General features: G+C 47.9%; 1 protein-coding gene and 1 long non-coding RNA gene across 2 annotated transcripts in view; one reads left to right on the plus strand and one right to left on the minus strand.

Annotated features, from left to right (window-relative positions):
• LOC134359837 (uncharacterized) overlaps nucleotides 1-2,022 on the plus strand; it is a 35,190-nt gene extending 33,168 nt beyond the window's left edge. Inside the window, exon 3 of the long non-coding RNA XR_010021214.1 lies at nucleotides 401-2,022. This is a non-coding gene — a long non-coding RNA (uncharacterized LOC134359837). The remainder of the gene's footprint in view (nucleotides 1-400) is intronic.
• LOC134359836 (adenylate kinase isoenzyme 1-like) overlaps nucleotides 1-20,526 on the minus strand; it is a 170,068-nt gene that overhangs the window by 68,072 nt on the left and 81,470 nt on the right. The window contains exon 8 of the mRNA XM_063073559.1: nucleotides 6,912-6,988. Within this exon, the coding sequence (XP_062929629.1) occupies nucleotides 6,912-6,988 (77 nt within the window). The remainder of the gene's footprint in view (nucleotides 1-6,911; nucleotides 6,989-20,526) is intronic.

Below are 20,526 nucleotides of genomic sequence, written 5' to 3' on the forward strand. Positions count from 1 at the left end.
GTTGAGGGTATAGGATGCTGTCATAGTCGTTTTGTGAAAAGGTAGGCCGTTCGTCCCAGCAAATCTGTGCTGACCATTAACCACTGATTTGCACTAATCCCCTTTTATTTGCCCCTCATCCCCTTCACCTCCTCTCCTGATTCTACCACCTGCCTACCTACGCACTATAACCTGCACTCATACCCGAGGCAAAAACCTACCAACCTGCACATCTTGGGAGAGGGAGGAAATGCAATCACCATGGCACCGGAGCGTGGTGATTCATCACAAGCTCTCCCTGCAGATCTACTCATGACTTCCATTATAATTGCTCTACTCATTTAAACCTAAATTTTCTGCCTTTAAGAACTGGTAATGGATTCGTGATATTGTGATTTACCTTGTGGCTATATTTCATTAGGAGTTCGAGGAGATTTGGTCTGTCACCAAAGTCACTCACAAATTTCTACAGATGTACCATGGAGAGCGTTCTAACTGGCTGCATCACCGTCTGGTATGGGAGAGGGGGCACTGCACACGATTGAAATAAGCTGCAGGAGGTTATAAGCTCATCCAGCTGCATCATGGGCACCAGTCTCCACAGCATCCAGGACGTCTTCAAGGAGCGATGTCCCAAAAAGGCAGCATCCATCATTAAGGACACACATCTCACAAATCACACAAGACGTGCCCTCTTCTCATTGCCACCATCAGGGAGGAGGTACAGGAGCCCAAAGGGACACACTCAACAATTCAGGAACAGCTTCTTCCCCTCAGCTATCAGATTTCTGAATGGATATTGAACTCATGAACACTATCTCACTACATTTTCCCCTCCCTTTTTCCACTACTTATTCAATTTAACTTTTGTAAGTATATATATCTACTTCTTACTGTAATTTACAGTTTTTTTATTATGTATTACAGTGTACTGTTGCAGATGGGGCTCGTCAGCCTTGGCCTAATTCTGCTCCTAAATCTTATGCTGAAGTTGCATAATATGTTGGTGAGGCATAATTTGGAGGATTGTGTGTAGGTTTGGTTGCCTACATACAGATGTAAATAAGGTTGAAAGAATACAGAGAAAGTTTACAAGGACGTTGCCAGGTCTATTGCAGACATCCCACCTCTCCCGGAAGTTCCGAGAGTCTCCCACATATTAACAGTGGCTCCCTGATGCCTGCAAATTATATACAATATCACTGAAATTAATTTTTTTGAGAGCAAGCGAGAGAAAGCAAGAGAGAGCGCGAGAGCGACTATGAGAGAGAGCACGAGAGAGCAAGTAAGCAAGCGAGAGAGCGCGCCATGGCAGAGTGTTCCAAAAAAAATAAAATGTACGTCACCCCAGACTACACTAAAGTGTAGCCCTGCCTAATAGGGGTCAAAATAATGACAGTGTTGCTCACTGCACTGTTTGCAACAGTGACTTTTCTATTGCCCATGGTGGGTTAAGACTGTAAAAGACATGTTGAGGTGAGTTTAACAGTTGTCATTCGTTCATTAGCATAGCTAATGCTATTTAAACTAGCTGCCTAGCTGCTAATGAGCTACTCTATTGCAGACATCCCACCTCTCCCGGAAGTCTCCTGCAAATTGATGGTGCTACCTCCCTGAAATGAGGTTTTGCAGGGTGGGATGTCTGCTATTGGACCTGAGTTACAAGAAAGAATTGAATAGGTTAGGACTTTATTCCTTAGAACGTAGAAGACTGAGGGGAGATTTGATAGAGGTATACAAAATTATGAGGGGTATAGACAGGGTAAATGCAAACAGGCATTTTCCACTGAGGTTGGGTGGGACTACAACCAGAGGTCATAGGTCAAGGGTGAAAGTTGAGAAGTTTAAGGGGAACATGAGGGGAGACATCTTCATTCAGAGGGACATGAGAGTGTGGAATGAGATGCCAGCACAAGTGGTGTACATGAGCTTGACTTCGACATTTAAGGGAAGTTTGGGTAGGTACATGGATGGTAGGGGTATGGAGGGCCATGGTCCAAGTGCAGGTCAATCAGAGTAGGCAGCTTAAATGGTTTCAGCATGGACGAGATGGGCCAAAGGCCCTGTTTCTGTGCTGTATTTTTCTATGGCTGGATGATATTAAACCTGATTCTAATTCTGATGGTTATGCTCTTACAGTCGAATATCATTTTCCAGCACTGCACTTTTTCAGTAACGTTTACACTTCATTCTGAATAGTTACTTTTACCTTATTCTCAATGCATTGTGTAATGATTTGATTTATATGAACAAGCTTTTCACTATGTCTTGGCACATATGCCAATAATAAACCCTCACCAGTGACAGGGTGTACATGCAAACTCCACACAGACAGTAGCCCAGGTCAGCCACTAGCTGATCCCTTACTGACAAACGGCCCCTCAATGGAAAATCATGCGCCCTGACGTTATGTAAATAACCGAGTGAATGGTCATTCCCCACGGAAGCCAGCCGAGTGACTCCGGCAATGGAGTACTTGTGCTTCAACGAGCACTGAGCGGTAAATACACACCCGAGTCCGAGAAACCGTAAATGAACCATGGAGGCTGGTCGAACACAAGGACATTTTATTCCCAGCCGACTGGCTGTCTGGAGACTGATATCTGATACCGAGCACACAAGAAAGTGGAAGAACAAACTTTTGACAAAAGTTCCTGCGGTCTCCAGGAGCAAACTATGCAACAGACAACAACGTCCAGGAATAACTGGGCACCCAAGGTGATGCAAAGAATCTAAAGAAAGAATGGCCTGGAGAATTGTCTCCCTCTTCACTTCCCTGTCGAGTCTTTGAACACGTGAGCATGTTCCTGTAAATGCTCACAAGAAAATGAACCTTCAGTTCAAAGTTCAAAGTAGATTTCATTATTAGGGCACATATATGTCACCAAACACTATGCTGGGATTAATTTTCTTGCAGGCATTCACAGTAGCATTAAGACGGCACATGGTATGTATGGATTTCCACATATGCAGAGCTTCTCGTGTACATGGTAACATACACCGTAGGCACTTTGAAAATAACTTACTTTGGGTTTGAACTTGGATAGGTTAATGAGGAAGTCAAAGAGGACCCTGTATAAAGCGATAACCGGGTGCAACTTGACGGCTTTAGCGACTAGCACTGCTTGATCGTGTCCCTCGAAGGGCCAAAAGGGACGGCTGTATAGATCCGATGTGGAAAGCCGCAGATGCCAAAAACCCAAAGCCAGAAAATGCTGGAATCACCCGGCCTGTTAGGCAGCATCCGCGGAGAGGGAAATGGAGGGAATGTTTCAGAACTGGTGGTAAAGTCGTCGATCTGGAACATTAACTCCACTCCCCACAGATGCTGCTCGATCAGTTGAGCATTTCTCAGACCAAACCTGCATCAACAACTCTTTTTTAAAAAAAAGAGCGAAGGAAGCAGAGAGGCCAGATCTAGAGTCATAACGTGTGGAAACCGATCGTTCAGCGCAACTTGCCCATGCTGACCACGATGTCTGTCTAACCTTGGATCCAGAAGCCACTTGAAGCAGTGAAGCCGGACTCTCCAAAGCTGAACAATGGAGCTAAATCTGTAACTACATGAAGATTTCAGTCTATCCTTTCTGTGTAGATTCAGCTCACAGATGCAACAGGCTGGTTGAAATGGACCAGTAAATGACAGAAGGTAATGTGTAAATGCTCCAGTACCCTTTCTTTTTAACCATCAAACGCTCAAGTGCTCCTCATCAAATGCCCCCTGGAAATTTCTGTAAGGTCCCCTCACTGGTTTCCTCTGTACCAGCAGCACATAGCGTACAGCATAGAAGTCTTAGACACACATATGCAGCCAGGGCTCCTAAGACTTTGCACAGAACTGTATTTGTCTACGTGGAGCGGAGAGCGAGTTTGTAAATCTGGCGGGAGCGAAGGATGTTGGGAATGGTGAGTGTGGAGTGCTGCGGGAAGGGTGTGGGACGGGTGGCAGGGAAAGAGTGCCAGGGGCGGGGTGGTGCGGATGCAGAGACACCCGGCCCAGAAACACCAGGCGAGGTTATTTGATTCCAAACTATTGCTTTATTGGTTTTTACAGGATGTCGCTCCAGTGCTCCCCACTCCCCCTGTAGGACAATGTAGTGGCTGGCCCCAATACAGGGCAATACATTAAATGACTATGGTACTGTGCAAAAGTCTTCAGCACACTAGTGCCTAACTAATTCCATGGCATATGTGAATGATGATAAACCTGACTCTGCTGTGAGTCTTTATTGTGGACTGAGAGTGGGAAGGGGACAGGGAGAGGGGAATCATGGTTGGGACGAGGGGAGGGAGTAGGAGGCACCAGAGAGACGTTCTGTAATGATCAATGAACCAATCGTTTGGAATCAAATGACCCTGCCTGGTGTCTCGGGGCTGGGTTTGTCTTCACCCTCGCACACCAGCCCCTCTCCTCACCCCACCGCGGCACTCCTTCTCTGTCAAACGTCCCACACCCCTCCCGCGCCATTCCCAACATTGTTTGCTCCTGTCAGATTTGCAAACTCGCTCTCTGCTCACGTTGACAAATGCAGTACGGTGCAAAAAGTCTTAGGCACCCTAGTTATATACTGTCAATGTGCCAAAGACTTTTGCACAGAACTGTGTGACTTCTTGAAAAGAACTGCAATGTCCCGTAGTTCTGCTGAGGACAGTATACCCACAGTGAATCGTGCCCACCATTCCAGGACACTCCCACTGCATGTGAATTGTGGATGAGTGAGTCACTCACTCAGTACACTTCAGAGCATCGTAGCTGTTGAGTGAAAGCCAAATCCCATCCCGATATTGATTCCCAGTAATCTGCTCTCTCAGGGAGATACAAGCAACCCCACCACGTTACTTTGAAGCAGAAGGAAGAGCTCTGAACTTAGCTGAACGACTCCTTGGCCGCACAACAGGTCCCAGAGTGTTCACCTGCTGGCCGACACACCATTTATTACATGGGCACCATTCCCAGTTTGATATAATTGGTATTGTCGGCCATTTCAGCTGCTCTGGCATTGGGTGAAACAGCCACGAGTATGTGTCTGCAGTCTATAGACATGCCTCTTAAACTCGCCCTCTTTCCTTCCTCATCTGGGGGAGTTTGGCCAGGGAAAGGCACCGTGCTTTTGGTTGGTTCAAAGACAGATTTCCCATTGGAAACACTCTGGACCTGCAGCTGTTCTCATGGCTAACACAAGGGGCAGCTGAAAGGTGACAGCAGCTGTGGGCGGTGGACACGGCTCCTGTAATTCCATGGGCTGCCTCCCTCTCTCATGTGGACTCATTTCAGCCTGCAGTAAGATGTGATCAGCCTCCCTGGGACTCTTAAACCGACTCCATTCCTGTCAAACCGACCCCAGCCCTGCCAAGCCAACTCCTGTCAAACTGATCCCACCCCGCCAAACTGACCCCACCCCGTCGAACTGACCCCACCTTGTCAAACTGACCCCGCCCCCATCAAATTGACTCCACCCCGTCGAACTGACCCCGCCCCGCTGAACTGACCCCACCTTGTCAAACTGACCCCACCCCGTCGAACTGACCCCGCCCCGCTGAACTGACCCCACCTTGTCAAACTGACCCCACCCCGTCGAACTGACCCCGCCCCGTCGAACTGACCCCGCCCCGTCAAACTGACCCCACCTTGTCAAACTGACCCCGCTCCCATCAAACTGACCCCACCTTGTCAAACTGACCCCGCTCCCGTCAAACTGACCCCACCTTGTCAAACTGACCCCGCTCCCATCAAACTGACCCCACCTTGTCAAACTGACCCCGCTCCCGTCAAACTGACCCCACCTTGTCAAACTGACCCCGCTCCCATCAAACTGACCCCACCTTGTCAAACTGACCCCGCCCCCATCAAATTGACTCCACCCCGTCAAACTGACCCCGCCTTGTCAAACCGACTCCTGTCAAACTGACCACGCCCGCATCAAACTGACCCCGCTCCCATCAAACTGACCCCGCCCCGTCAAACTGACCCCGCCCCCATCAAATTGACTCCACCCCGTCAAACTGACCACGCCCGCATCAAACTGACCCTGCCCCCGTTGAATTGTCCCACCCCTGTCAAACCAACTCCACTCCTGTTAAACCAGTCCTGTTAAATTGACTCCACTCCTGCCAAAGAGCCTGAAGTTAGTGGGTTCAAATCCCACTCGAGGAGACGCTGATGCTGCAGGGAATTCCTCAGTAAGCACAACCCTACAGGAGTCGCTGGGCCTTGTATTCAACGGAGGCCCTGCCTACTCTATAACAGGGATGTCAAAGGTGCAAAAGCACTTCGTCGGGGAGCCATTCCTGGTCTTCTGGCCCGGGGTTTCCACACGCCAAGTCATGGGATTCCCACACTTTTATCAATACTCTGGGATGCAGGATTCGCTCGCTCCCCTCGGCATTCCAGGAACCTGGAATTTCCCATGCTCTGCTTGACACACCAGGACCCAGGGTTTCCACGATCCCATCAACAGTCGGAACTTCCGACTCCCATGTTTCCTTCACCACTGTGGGACCTGGGATTCCCACACCCTGTTCCCATTCCCTGTTTCAGTGTTCTGTTGGAATTCACCAGATTCCATTTCCTGTGTTCCCTTTAACATTACCAGGCTTTTCTGTACAACTTACTGTACAACCATGTAACATCCAAAATGTGAATTATAAGTGCGTTAGAGTATTAAATGGAATAAATCCAATAATCTGGAAAGTTTCCAGTTCAGCAGAACTGAGATGGGAGAGTGGAGTTTTACTGCACCGCGTCTCTCTCCCTTTCCGTGGAGGCTTGTCTTACTAATCGGCCAGCAGGTTCCGACCGTACGAAGCTACAACGCCCATGCTCTCGTCCTGTTATTCAGCAGGCCCAGCGGAAGGGAGGCTTAGCATGTGACCCTCAACGTGCATCAGGATTGGTTGTGCAAGGCAGGCCGGGAATATAAGCTGTCACTCACCTGAACAAGTGGCTCCGCCCTATCCTGGGGTCTGGGGGCCTTGTCGCTAAACTGTAGTGTCTCCTCGGCAGCTGCCTCTGAAAGGAACAAACAGAGATGAACCGAGACCACCGCTGGACATTAGGACAAGATGAACATCGTTCCTGCAGATCAGAAGTTTAATGTATGGGGAGTAGGGTTGCCAACTGTCCCATATATTGGGCTAAATTGGTTTGTCCCATATGGGACCACCCTTGTCCCATATTTCCCCTGCCAAAGTAGAGTGTTCCTATGAAACCGTTCGTAAGTGGAAATGGCGTAAAGCGAAGAAGCAGTTACCATTTATTTATTTGGGAAAAATTTTTGAGCATTCCCAGACCCAAAAAATAACCTACCAAATAACACATAAAACCTATAACACTAACATATACAAACGTTTGTAGTAAAAGCAGGAGTGATATGATAAATACACAGCCTATATAAAATAGAAATAATGTATGTACAGTGTAGTTTCACTCACCAGGATTGGGAAGATTAAGCCAAAACCGAGTTGTAGAAAAAAACCAACACGTACATGCATGCACCCGTCACGTATGTGCACGTCACGCATGTGCACGTCACGTATGTGCCCATCATGTATGTGCACGTCATGTATGTGCACGTCACGCATGTGCACACAGGTGCCCACGCAAGGCTTCATGGTCATGGTAGTCTTTCTCCGGGTAAACACAAGTGTCCCGTATTTGACTGCTACTTTTGTCCCTTATTTGGGAGTAAGAAAGTTGGCAACCCTAATGGGGAGTGTCTGATGGCTGAGGGACTATACTCATTGGAGTTTGGAAGAATGAGGGGGGATCTCATTGAAACCTGCTGAATATTGAAAGGCCTAGATAGAGTGGATGTGAAGAGGGAGAGTCTAGGACCAGAGGACACAGCCTCGGATGAAGGATGAGGAGGAATTTCTTTAACACAGGGGTTCCCAAACTCCCATTAACAGAGGAGCCTGTGGACTTCAGCTAGGTGACCCCTGTTTCAGACAGATTGTGGTGAATCTGTGGAATTCATTGCCACAGACAACTGTAGCAGCCAAGTCAAGGGGAGGTTGATAGGTTCTTGATTAGCATGGGCGTCAAAGGTTACGGGTGGGGGGGAAAGGCTAAATGTCCTAATTCTGCTCCTGTGTTGTCTGGTTTTATGGAGGTACCCCTGACATCAGAAGTCCCAGGAAACAAGTCACAGTGTCATAAAGTAACACGGGCTCTTCAAATCAATGTATCCATGCAGACTACGGTGCCCAGGTAAGCTTTGTCAGTGAGAGAGGTCAGGGGAGGATGTGCACTGATTTCCCACAGTACAAGCTGCCGACCCCTTGCTCTTGCTTCAGGCACGGCTGGCTGAAGGCGCCAATTTTGAAAGATCAGCAGCAAAGCATTGGTCAAATATTTGCAACTGATAGCCTCTTCCCCGAAGCCCTTCATCCAGGACATGTTAGAAGCACTTATGGACATGTCCAATTCTTGTTGCTATCTTGGGAGGTTATTTGGCCACGTTATTTATGCATCCCCTGCCTAATCGCAGGCAGCTGATTCCGCGTGCGTGGGTGGAAGAGGCCAGGGAACTGACGCACAAGCGCCCCCTCTGCTGGCAGACAGCTGCAGCTACACTCTGCCTCCGCCAGTTAAATGCAGGTAAAAAGGAAAAGTACGTCGCGTTTGGCGTTTCTCTGGTTAGCGGACGATTTCCGTCCACACCTCTCTGACGTAGTGGGAAACCGCGTACGAGGCAAGTTACAGCAGCGGTTTGCCATTGCCTTCCGCCGGGTGAGTTTCCAAAGAGATCACCAGCTCGTAACCCGGCACGGATGGAAAGCGTGCAGGCGAGCTGGCTGGATTCGAACTCGGGACTGAAATGCAGCACTGGTGCCACTTTGCCACCAGCTGGGTCTTAAATGCAGGTACTCTGGGATAAAGTGATTATTGTCAAATGTACAGGGTACAGTGAGAAAATTTGCATGCCATTCATACATTAGCACCCACTCAAAATCTTCTGCTTTACTCACAAAATTGTTGAAAAGGTTATCGTGAGGTGCATTTGGTGAAGCTGACACAGTGATTTGTGCAGAGATAATGATTTACATGCCACACCCTCCCTGCCCAACACAAACAGGTTGAGCTGTTTTGCTGTCTCATTTGTTTCATCTAGCATATTTTCCCATTCAGTTCAGTCTGGGTTCCAATTACATGCATTAATCTCTCTTTTTACTTAAATGTTTTTGTAATATTTCATTAAAACAGTAAACTTATCATGGCCCATTCAGAAACTCCTGTGTTCCCCAGTTTCTGTTTTTCACTTGGGCCCCAACAAAGTCCAGCAGAGGCCCATGGGGGAGGGGGGAGGAGGCATACGGCCCATGTTGAGAATCACTGACTTAGAACACCACAGCACAGTTTAGGCCCTTTGGCCCACGATGTTGTGCTGATCTCCTAACCTACTCCCAGATGAATCTAACCCTTCCTGCCTTCACAACCCACCATTTTTCTTTCATCCACATGCCCATCTTAAATGTCCCCAGTGTACCTGCATCTACCATCGACCCTGGCAATGACGTCCACACACCCACCACTTTCTGTGTAAATGACAATGGCAATGACATCCGTAAGGCCAGTGATGTTGTGGGGATGGAACTGGACTCTCTGACAGTGGTGTCTGAAAAGAGGATGCTGTCCAAGTTGCATGCCATCTTGGACAATGTCTCCCATCCACTACATAATGTACTGGTTAGGCACAGCAGTACATTCAGCCAGAGACTCATTCCACCGAGATGCAACACAGAGCGTCATAGGAAGTCATTCCTGCCTGTGGCCATCAAACTTTACAACTCCTCCCTTGGAGGGTCAGACACCTTGAGCTAATAGGCTGGTCCTGGACTTATTTCCTGGCATAATTTACATATTACTATTTAATTATTTATGGTTTTATTACTATCTAATTATTTATGGTGCAACTGTAACGAAAACCAATTTCCCCCCGGGATCAATAAAGTATGACTATGATTATGACTCTGACTATCCCCCCCTATACTTTCCTCCAATCACCTTAAAATTATGCCCCTCGTAATAGCCATTCCAGTCCTGAGAAAAAAGTCTCTGGCTCTCCACTCAAACTGTGCCCCTTACCTTATACACCTCTATCAAGATCACTTTGTGGAGATCTGTTTTCACTTTGACAGAAATGAGTCTTTTTTTCTGTTGATCAGTGTCAAAAAAGCCAAATTAAATCCACTGTGATTCACTTTTATAAAACAATAAAACTTCCGGGGGGGGGGCGGGGTGGGGGGTGAATACTTTTTGTAGGCACTGTAGCTATGCTTCAAGCTAAGCAATTCCAGTACAGTTACATCACTGGCAGCCACCTTTGCTGGAAAGCTGTCCTATCCAAGAAAATACCCTCAAATCAGTCTACTCCTTGGGCTGGAGGGGACTGCTACTGTGCTGTGCAGCGGTCCCATCACCAACCCCTGTGGAACTCGACTGGTAACTGGAGCCAGCCAGAGTAGGATCCCTTTATTCCCACTCTCTGCTTTCTGCCGACCAGCCAATGCTCCACCCATGCTAGCAACTTCCGTCTAATTCCATGGGCTCTTATCTTGCAAAGCAACCTCCTGTGCGGCACCTTGTCAAAGGCTTTCCGAAAATCCAAGTACACCCATCTCCTTTGTCTACCCTGCTTGTAATTTCCTCAAAGAATTGCAGCAGGTTTGTAGGCAGGATTTAAACAGGTAAATTAAATAATTAGTGTAAAATGGGTGAGGTAGTGTTCATGGGTTCATTATCTCACTACCTTTTTTTGGAGAATGGAGGGCAATGTAGGAGGGAAGAGTCAGATTGATCTTGGAGTAGATGAAGGGGTCAGCACAACATCTTGGGCTGAAGGGCCTGTACTATGCAGTACTCCTCCATGTTCTATGCACATATTTTCACATCCAGAATATTCAAAAGGTAAACACCAGCCCCCCTACCTCCACCATCGCACGCTAAAAGATCCCCACTTAAGAAGACTCTCTCCCTCTTTTAACTGTGATGTGAAAAGTTACGCGGCAAGACCAGTGAAATCAATTCCCCCTCCATTGCCAGCACTGGCCGCAGAGCAGTACTGGTGTGAAAATGGTGCTGTGGCTAACTTGGAACAACCGAGCACCCAGTCGACTTGAACTGGGCACCAACAGCACCCCCTAGTGGAGAGACCACGGCATTTTCAGCAGACGCAGGAATCCAGAGCAACAAATACATATCATGTGGAGTAACTCAGCGGGTCCAGCAGCAGCTGTAGGAGGAAAGGGATAGTCGATGTTTCGGGTCAAATCCCTACTTCCGGACCAACTTCGTTCAAGGTGGCTTAGGATCACATATGAATTTTATCTAAATTTAGCTGCACCCCGATAACAGGCCCTACCAGTCCAATGAACCCGTACTGCCCAATTATCCCCATGTGACTAACTAACCTACTGACTCATTTGTCTGTGAATGTGGGAGGAAACTGGCACAGCCCGAGGAAACCCATGTAGCCATGGGGATAATGTATGAAGTCCGTACAGAGAGCGGCAGAACTAAACTTGGGCCAGTGGCACTGTAACAGTATCACACTGACCCGCATTGGATCACTTCAGGATGAGGCAGTTCCAATAAAAGTTAACAGCAGCATTTTTCAGTAGATGCCAAAGGCCATAAGACAGAAGTGCAGAATGAACCATTCCATCATGGCTGATTTATTATCCCTCTCAACCCCTTCTCCCCGCAGCATTTGATGCCCTGACTAATCAAGAACCTATCAACTCTGCTTTAAATATACTCAACGACTTGGCCTTCACTACTGTCTGTGCAATGAATTCCACAGATTCACCAGCCTGTGGCTAAAGGCATTCCTCCATATTTCTGTTCTAAATAGACAAGCCTCAACTTAGTCTGTGCCCTCAGGCCCTTGACTGCCCCACTATAAGAAACATCCTCATCATTATTTGATAGGTTTCAATGTATCCCCATTCATTCTTCTAAACCCCAGCGAGCACAGGCTCAGAGCCATCAAATGCTCCTCGTATGTTAACCCTTTCATTGCTGGGATTATTCTCGTGAACCTTCTCTGGACCCTCTCCAATGCCAGCACATCGTTTCTTAGATAAGGGGCCCAAACCTGCTGGCAAAACTCTGTGCAGTCTGACCAAAGCCTCACGAAGCCTCAGCGTCACATCCTCCCTAAATGAATGCCAACACTGATTTTGCCTTCCTTACCATCGACTCAACCTGCAAGTTAACCTTTATAGAACTCTGCACGAGGTCTCCCAGCTCTGATTTTTGAATTTCTCCTCATTTAGAAAATAGTCCACCTTTATTCCTATGGCCAAAGTGCATGAGCATGCATTTCCTTACATTATCTGTAACTCTGTTGCTCATTCTTCAACCTAAGTCCTTCTGCAAAAGCCCTGCTTCCTCAGTCTTCTTCGGTTGTCCATCAAAATCCGATGACTACGTCCACTCCTTTAACGGTGAGATCTTTGATGACTATACAGCCCTATACTGGACCCAAAAGCTCTATTGCAGGTGGGACGTGTGTATGTGGTAGTGGTGGTAACCATGGCTGCGTTTCTCCTGGCTCTCCTCTGCTGTCTTCTGGTTGTTCTTTCCATCTTCAGAATACGAACCCCATCCCTACACAGCTGTCGCCAACTGGTACGGTCAGCAGCAACATCCTCCAGGTCCTCAGGTCTGACCTTGCACTTCCTTAAAGCATTCTTCATCTGATCCTTATAGCGCTTCTTCGGCCCTCCAGCTGAGCGTCGACCATCACGTAGCTGGCCGTATAACACTCTGCAGGGGTAGCCGACATGGGGGCATCCTCATCACGTGTCCCAGCTGTCTCTCCACCCATCTCCGTATCGCCTGCAAACTTGGCCACAAAGCCATCAATTCCTTCATCCAAACCATTAACAGACAAAGCAAAAAGAAGCAGTCCCTACAGAACACCACTAGTCACCAGCAGCCAACTCCGGATAAGGCCCCTTTATTCCCACGCTCTGCCACCTGCCAGTCAGCCAATCATCTATCTATGCTAGTGTCTTCCTGTAATACCACGGGTTCTTATCTTCTTAAACAGTCTCATGTGCGGCACCTTGTCAAAGGCCTTCTGAAAATCCAAGTAAACAACATCCGCTGAATATTGTTTGTCCATCCTGCCTGTTGTTTCCTCAAAGAGTTCCAACATATTTGTCAGGCATAATTTCCCCTTTAGAAAACTATGCTGACTTTGGCCTAGAAACATAGAAAACCTACAATGCAATACAGGCCCTTCGGCCCACAATGCTGTGCTGAACATGTACTTACTTTAGAAATTACCTAGGGTTACCTATAGCCCTGTTTTTCTGAGCTCCATGTACCTGTCCAGAGTCTCTTAAAAGACCCTGTCATATCCACCTCCACACCGTCGCTGGCAGCCCATCCCATGCACTCACCACTCTCTGCATAAAAAAACTTACCCGACATCTCCTCTGTACCTACTTCCAAGCATCTTAAAACTGTGCCCTTTTGTGTTAGCCATTTCAGCTTTGGGGAAAAAGCCTCTGACTATCCACATGATCAATCCCTCTCATCTTCTTATACACCTCTGTCAGGTCACCTCTCATTCTCCGTCACTCCAAGGAGAAAAGGCCGAGCTCACTCAACCTATTCTCATAAGGCATGCTCCCCAATCCAGGCAACATCCTTGTAAATCTCCTCTGCACCCTTTCCATAGTTTGCACAATTTTATCATGTGCCTCCAAGTACCCCAAAACCTCATCCTTAATAATGGACTCCAATGTCTTTTCAAGCACTTAAGTCAGGCTGACTGGCCTATAATTTCCTTTTGTCTGCCTCCCTCCCTCCTTACGAGGTGGAATGACATTTGCGACTTTGCCGTATCACCTGCCTGTCCTTCCTCACAGTCTCACTGCACACTTCATCTGGACCTGGCACAAGGCTGGAGCCATTAAAGAGGAATCTGCCAGGGACAACTGGTCTGATATCCCTCAAAATTCAACCGATCCTCAACGTGATTTCTGCATGATGGCAAAACCTTTGGATGAGAGAGTGCTGGCAGCTTCTGTTCTGGACTCAAGCCCTTGACCTGGAGCCCTCTGGTCCCTGCTGACCTCTCACTCTTTCGTTGATCTGGGCTTTAACCTCAAAGTCTTCGATGTCAATGACAGGTTAAGGGTGTGCGGAGATTTCACGATCAATGAATCGAGTGCATTGCCCTCCACCTGACGCCATTAGAACATGATTCTCAGTTCCCTGCTCCCTCCTGCTTTCAGGCAAGCTTGTGGAGAGTGATAATATAAAAAACATAAATCTGTTTTCCACCGAGGGGCTGACGTCAATCCCTGCTATGGTAACCATGCTCTTGCTGCACTTAGAGCCAACAAATTGATTAAAGTAGTCTTCCATGCACTTTACACATATAGAGGAGAATCAAGCCTGCCAGTCCTTTGTACACCTCTGCTCAACTATAACCCGTAGATAAAACACACAACTTTACCCACACGTCCCACTTGCAAGGAGAAAGATGGAGGTCTGTAAAATTTGATCTAAGTAGTCCCCAGGCAATTTTACCTTCTGTAGAGCGACTTAAGACCATAAGATATAGGAGCAGAAGCTGGCCATTCGGCCTATCGAGTCTGCTCCACCATTCAATCATGGGCTGATCCAATTCTTCCAGTCATCCCCACTCCCCTGCCTTCTCTTAATACCCTTTGATGCCCTGGCTAATCAAGACCTGTGTTGCCAGGGGAGGCGATCAAGACTCCTTTGTCGACAGCATTTTAAAAGGTACTTGGACAGGTACACGGATAGGGAAGGTTTGGAGGGAGACGGGCCAAACACAGGCAAGTGGGATTAGTTTAGATAGGGATCTTGGTCTGCAAGGATCAGATGGGCCAACGAACTTGTTTCTAGGCGGTATGACAGAATCAGAATCAGGTTTTTAATCACTGATATCCTCAGGCCTCTGTTGGTCCGGGTCAACCATGGATATTGCAACCCATCTGTTTAGATACACAAGTCAGGGCAGTGCAATATGGGGAGCGAGCTGTTGCCCATGTAGCAAGCTCCCCCTCTCCACGCAGCTGATGAACCCAAAGGAACGACAGAGACCGATACTGTTCGGCACCAGCAGTATCGCAGGAGTCGCCAGCCAGTGTTGTACTCAACACAGGACTGCCTTAGGGACTCCAGCTCTGGAATCTCCCCTCAGGGCTTACTCCTGAAGCCTTTCCCATGAGTAGATATAGCCACAAGGCAGCGGAGGTTTGAGATCAGAGTTTTCCTTCTCCTAGATGAACTGCCAGCCACGGCTGACGAGCCCCATCTGCCCAAAGCGACTGGTTTTAACCCCCTTTGCCCCTTATTCCAGCAGTAGAAACAGTTCTGCTGGGTTTAGTAGCGAAGCCACACGTGAAGGCCAGGAGCTGGTCTTGGTTGTCAGAGACTATTTGAGGTGCACGCCATTGGGAGCATTTAGTAGGTAGTAAGAGATTATCCCCACTACCTTCCTCGGCTACAACCTTAATAAATATCTGAAATTAGTTGTTTTGAGGCCGCAGTGCTGTGCAATACACAAAAAGTTACTTTAAGTTGCAATGAGAAATATAAAATAATGAGTGCAAAAAGAGAACAGAATAATGAGGTAGTGTTCATTGTCTGTTCAGAAATCTGACGGCAGAGGGGGAGAGCTGTTCCTAAAACTTTGAGTGTGGGTCTTCAGGCTCCTGTACCTCCTCCCTGATGGTGCCAATAACAAGAAGGCATATCCCGTACGTTGAGGGCCTTTCAATATGGATGCTACATTCTTGAGGTGCTGCCTTTTGAAGCAGTCCTCGATGGTAGGGACTCTAGCGCCCATGAAGGAACTGGCTGAGGCTACAACCCTCTGCAGCCTTTCCCAGTCCTGTGCATTGGAGTTACTACACCAAACGCTGACGCAATCAGAACGCTTTCTGTGGTACGTCTGTGGAAATTTGCTAGAACCACAAGGCCGTAAGACGTAGGAACAGAATTAGGCCATTCAGCCCATCGAGTCTGCTCCCGGATCCCACTCAACCCCACACACCTGCCTTCTCGCCATACCCTTTGATGCCCTGATTGATCAGGCAACGACCAACTCCTGCCTTAAAGCTTGGGTGATGTACCAAACCTCGTGAAACTCTAAAAGAAATGTAACCACTGCTGTGCCTTCTTTGTAATTTAGAGTCAGAATCAGGTTTATTACTCTAAGTTACAATTAAAAATATATTTAAAAACAAGTAGTGTAAAAAAGGGCAAAACAGTGAGGGAATGCTCAAGGACATGGCAGAAATTTGACAGTCTAGGGGAAGAAGCTGTTCCTAAAACACTGAGTGTGCATCTTCAGGCTCCCGTACCTCCTCCCTGATGATATCAAGGAGAAGAGGGAATTTCCTGGTGGGTGAGGGTCTTTCAAGATGGATGCCCCCCTCCTGAGGCATCGCCATTTGAAGATGTCCTCGATGGTGGGGAGGCCAGTACCCATGATGCATCTGGTCGACTCCACAACCCTCTACAGCTTTTCCGATCCTGTGCCTGCTGCCTGCTTCCCGTTCACCAAACAATATACTACTCAGATAAAATACTTCCTTTCCTCAAAACCTTTCATGCAGCACCTTATCAAGCACCTCCTGTATAGTACATTAGCTGGTTTCCCCTATATTGGCAGCACATAATATTTCTGGTGTCAAAATGGTGGTTGTGACACTAGTGTAGTAGTGCTGTGGGTTGTGCTTGTCGCTCCCATTTTCAGCTTCCACCACTGGCTTGCAGTCTTGCGAGGAGAGCAGAGTGTGTGAGTCTCTCCCTGCCAGTACACAACCTCTCCAACAGCAAGCCCCATGTAGAGCCTCCTCGCTGGCGACACACGGAAACTGAACTCCTTGTGGACTCAGGCTGAACTACAGACGTTGGGGAGGAGGTCTGGCCCCTGCACAGGTAGCACGCTGGCCCATCGGCCTGTAGACACACCCTGGTGCTCGTGAACCAGATCCCCAGCCACGGGTAAATAGCCCCACTGCCTTGTGGGCAGCCTCGGGACAGACGAAAGCTAAAGCAGTAAACCCAGAACAGCAAATCCGGAGTGGAGCTCCTAAGGCGGCTGGACGTCATTGAACTTCCTTCCAGCAGCTCCTGCAGCCGAGCTGGTGACAGACGTATCGCTGCACAGGCTTTCCTTTGGACTACAATGGCGAGGCCGAGAGGGAGATCTTGACGACTGGGCATCTCAGGATCTCCATATCCTGCCCAGGCTTGTGATGATGATCACCCATTGTCCTTCCAGACAGACAGCTGCCAACCAACCAACCATTATTTCTTCAAAAGAACTCCAGCAACGTCTCGCAGTTCTCTTGAAGCAACCAGCCATCACACGAACTATTGAATCATGTACACAATCCCAGGAGTCTGTGCTCCAACTGCATGGGAATTTTGGGTGAGTCACTCACTCAGGACACTTCAGGCCATTGGTAGCTTCTGAAACCTCCAGTCCAATCCAGAATTCAACTGCTAATAATCTGCTCTCTCTGAGAGACACAAGCCACTCTGCGAACGGTACTCCATGCGAAGCAGGAGTGTAATTCCCTGAAAGTGATTCACATCAAGGATTAAGGGGAGAAGACAGGAGAATGGGGTTGAGAGGGAAAATAACTCAGCCCAAAACATCAACTGTTTACCCTTCAACAAAGATGCTGCCTGACCTGCTGAGCTGCCCCAGCAGTTTGTGTGCGTTGCTTTGGACTTCCAGCGCCTGCGGACTTCCTCGTGTTTGTGATCTCCTGTTGCCACGGAGCGAAGAAATGAAGTGAAAAATGAGAAGCTCTGCATGTAGCTCTGCTACATGTTGTGACTTTGCATTTATTTCTGACAGGGTGTTGGAAGCGGGGTCAACAGTCACATTCAAGAGGCAACTGGGGCTGTGCTCTAACAGGGACATGTCTGCAGGGCCGGAAGGAAGAAACGGTGAGCAGGATTAACTTGAGAGCTCTGACAAAGAGCCAGAATGGGAACAATGGGCGAAGTGGCCTTCTTACATACTGAATGAGCCTGAGAATGCCAAGTAGCCAAAGAGAATTCCGCGTGCAAATAGAACAGAAAGCCACAGATCTCCGGGCTCGAAGCCAAGACCTACATTTGGACAACCTTCAAGCCTCCAGACAGATATCATTGTACAGTTGATAGGCATGATGCATTGTCGAGTGAAATTGGAGCCCACAGGCATTTCTTTCTTTCTGGTGACCTCCAAAAGTTTCCAGTGAAGTCAGAAAGAATTCCCCATCTTCAATTTGCTAACAACAGTCCTTTGTCAACTGTGAACTTGCAGGTAAGAGGATCCGGTTTATCAATGCGTGCAGAAAGCAGGGGATTTCATTAAAACTAGTAGAATTAACTCTATCTGATTAAAAGCTTCCAGGAGCAGTTTCCTGTAAAAATTCACCAGCAGGTTTACAATGGAGGATTCAATCAGTCATGGTCATATCTAATAAATAAACCCTGACTCCTGTATTGTTCATAAAACTCCAAATTTCCACCTGCCAACAAAAAAATGTCAACCTGAGACATGAACTATTTTCTTCTCCACGGTCCTTTCCCGATCTTCCAAATATTTCCATCCCCTTTTATTTCAGGTTTTCAGCAAGTGCAGCATTTTGTCTCAGTGTGCCCCCACCCCCCCGTCACTTCATTATTATCCACGTAATTATACTTGCTCCCCCCCGGGAGACCGTGTCTTTCAGATTTGTCTTTCTGAAGAGCAGTTGCTAAGCATAAAACGTGCTTGCCCGTGCATTCCCCACTAAGCTCGGACCAGCGCTTGGCAGCTACGCAATTGGATAATGGCTGCCTGTGTCAGAACGCACTTTCCTTGGCAGTGATGAACAATGATAACACTCCAGTGTATTCCTGATGGAGTAGCGTGCCGCCATGATCGAATTACTGGCAATGCCTGCAGGCAGTCAGATGAAGTGGAAGGCAGGGCTACAGTGGGAGGGCAGGCCGAAACACGGCTAGGCCTGAGGCTGCACTGGGATAACTTGTTTTGTAGACACAAGAGACTGGAGCTGCTGGATTTACGCACATTTTATTCCATATCTATTCTTCGACCTTTCACTTTGTTTTTATGCAATCCTATATCTTTATAATCATTGAATGCTGTTGATTTTTGTTGCGTGTTGCGTGCTGGCCAACAAACCACAGCAAGTTCCTCATACACAAATAAAGTTTCTCCTGGTATCCAGCGCCGCACACAAGGCGCAGGAGGAACTCGGCTGGCAAGGCAGAATTCCTGGAGGGAAGCAGACGGACAATGTTTAGGAACAAGCCCCTTCCTGATACAGATCTGAAACCTCGATAGCCCATTTCCCTCTGTAGATGGCGCCTTGCCCTGCTGAGTTCCTCTAGTGCGTTGCAGAGTCATGGGATCAAAGAAAACATACAGCACGAAAACAGGCCCTTCAGCCCATCTAGCCGGTGGCGAGCCATTTAAACTGCCTGCTCCCATCGACCTGCACCGGGACCATAGCCCTCCATACCTCTACCGTCCATGTGCCTGTCCACACTCTTAAAGGCTGAAATCGAGCTCACGTGCACCACTTGCACTGACAGCTTGTTTCGCACTCTCGTGACTCGTTTAGTAGGTGAGCGGTGGTGAGCACTTGAACTGTGGCCGAGGCGAATGATGCTGTTGTGACAGGATTTCTCCGTCTTCACTGACCTTGGACACACTCGGCAGGTCATTGAGATTTTTCCATGGGGGAGGGGGAAGATTGACCCCGCCACGGACTTTCATGGCTGCCTGCTGACCAGAGCTTGAGAGCTTCTGTGCACACAAGATATCTCTTCCTTTTTACCTGCTCCTCCCAAAGCCTCCAGAATGGTGTCTCAAAACCTTGGAGTTTCTCTGCCAACCTGTGTTCTTTCCCAGGCGTAGCGACAAAAAAAAGCAAATCGATCCAAAATCAAAACAAAGCAATTGCCGCCAGCCTGCGACCTCATGGAGTCGCTACGCTTGCGTGACACGCCCACAGCTCCAGTTAATTGAATTCCCCATTTCGATCCTTTATTAGCAATTAACAAGTATTATTGAGCATTATCTCAGTGGTCAGCAAAGATATGACCTCCGCGGTCCCAAGCTGCAGACTGCCACAAATTACGCAATTTATTCCATTCACTTTTACCACCCCCATTAAGGTGACTAGTTACCTAACCTAGTTAGTTAGACCCCACTTGGAGTACTGTGCTTAGTTCTGATCACTCGCTACAGGAAGGATGTGGATACTTTAGAGAGAGTGCAGAAGAGATTTACAAGGATGTTGCCTGGATTGGAGAGCATGGTTTATGAGAATAGGTTGAGTGAACTTGGCCTTTTCTCCTTGGAGCAACGGAGGATGAGAGGTGACCTGATAGAGGTGTATAAGATGATGAGAGGCATTGATGGTGTAGATAGTCAGAGGCTTTTTCCCAGGGCTGAAATGGCTAACATGAGGGGACATAGTTTTAAGGTGCTTGGAAGTAGGTACGATGGGGATGTCAGGGGTAAGTTTTTCACACAG

Source organism: Mobula hypostoma, chromosome 21, assembly GCF_963921235.1.
Source record: "Mobula hypostoma chromosome 21, sMobHyp1.1, whole genome shotgun sequence".
In the NCBI taxonomy this organism is placed as follows: domain Eukaryota; kingdom Metazoa; phylum Chordata; class Chondrichthyes; order Myliobatiformes; family Myliobatidae; genus Mobula; species Mobula hypostoma.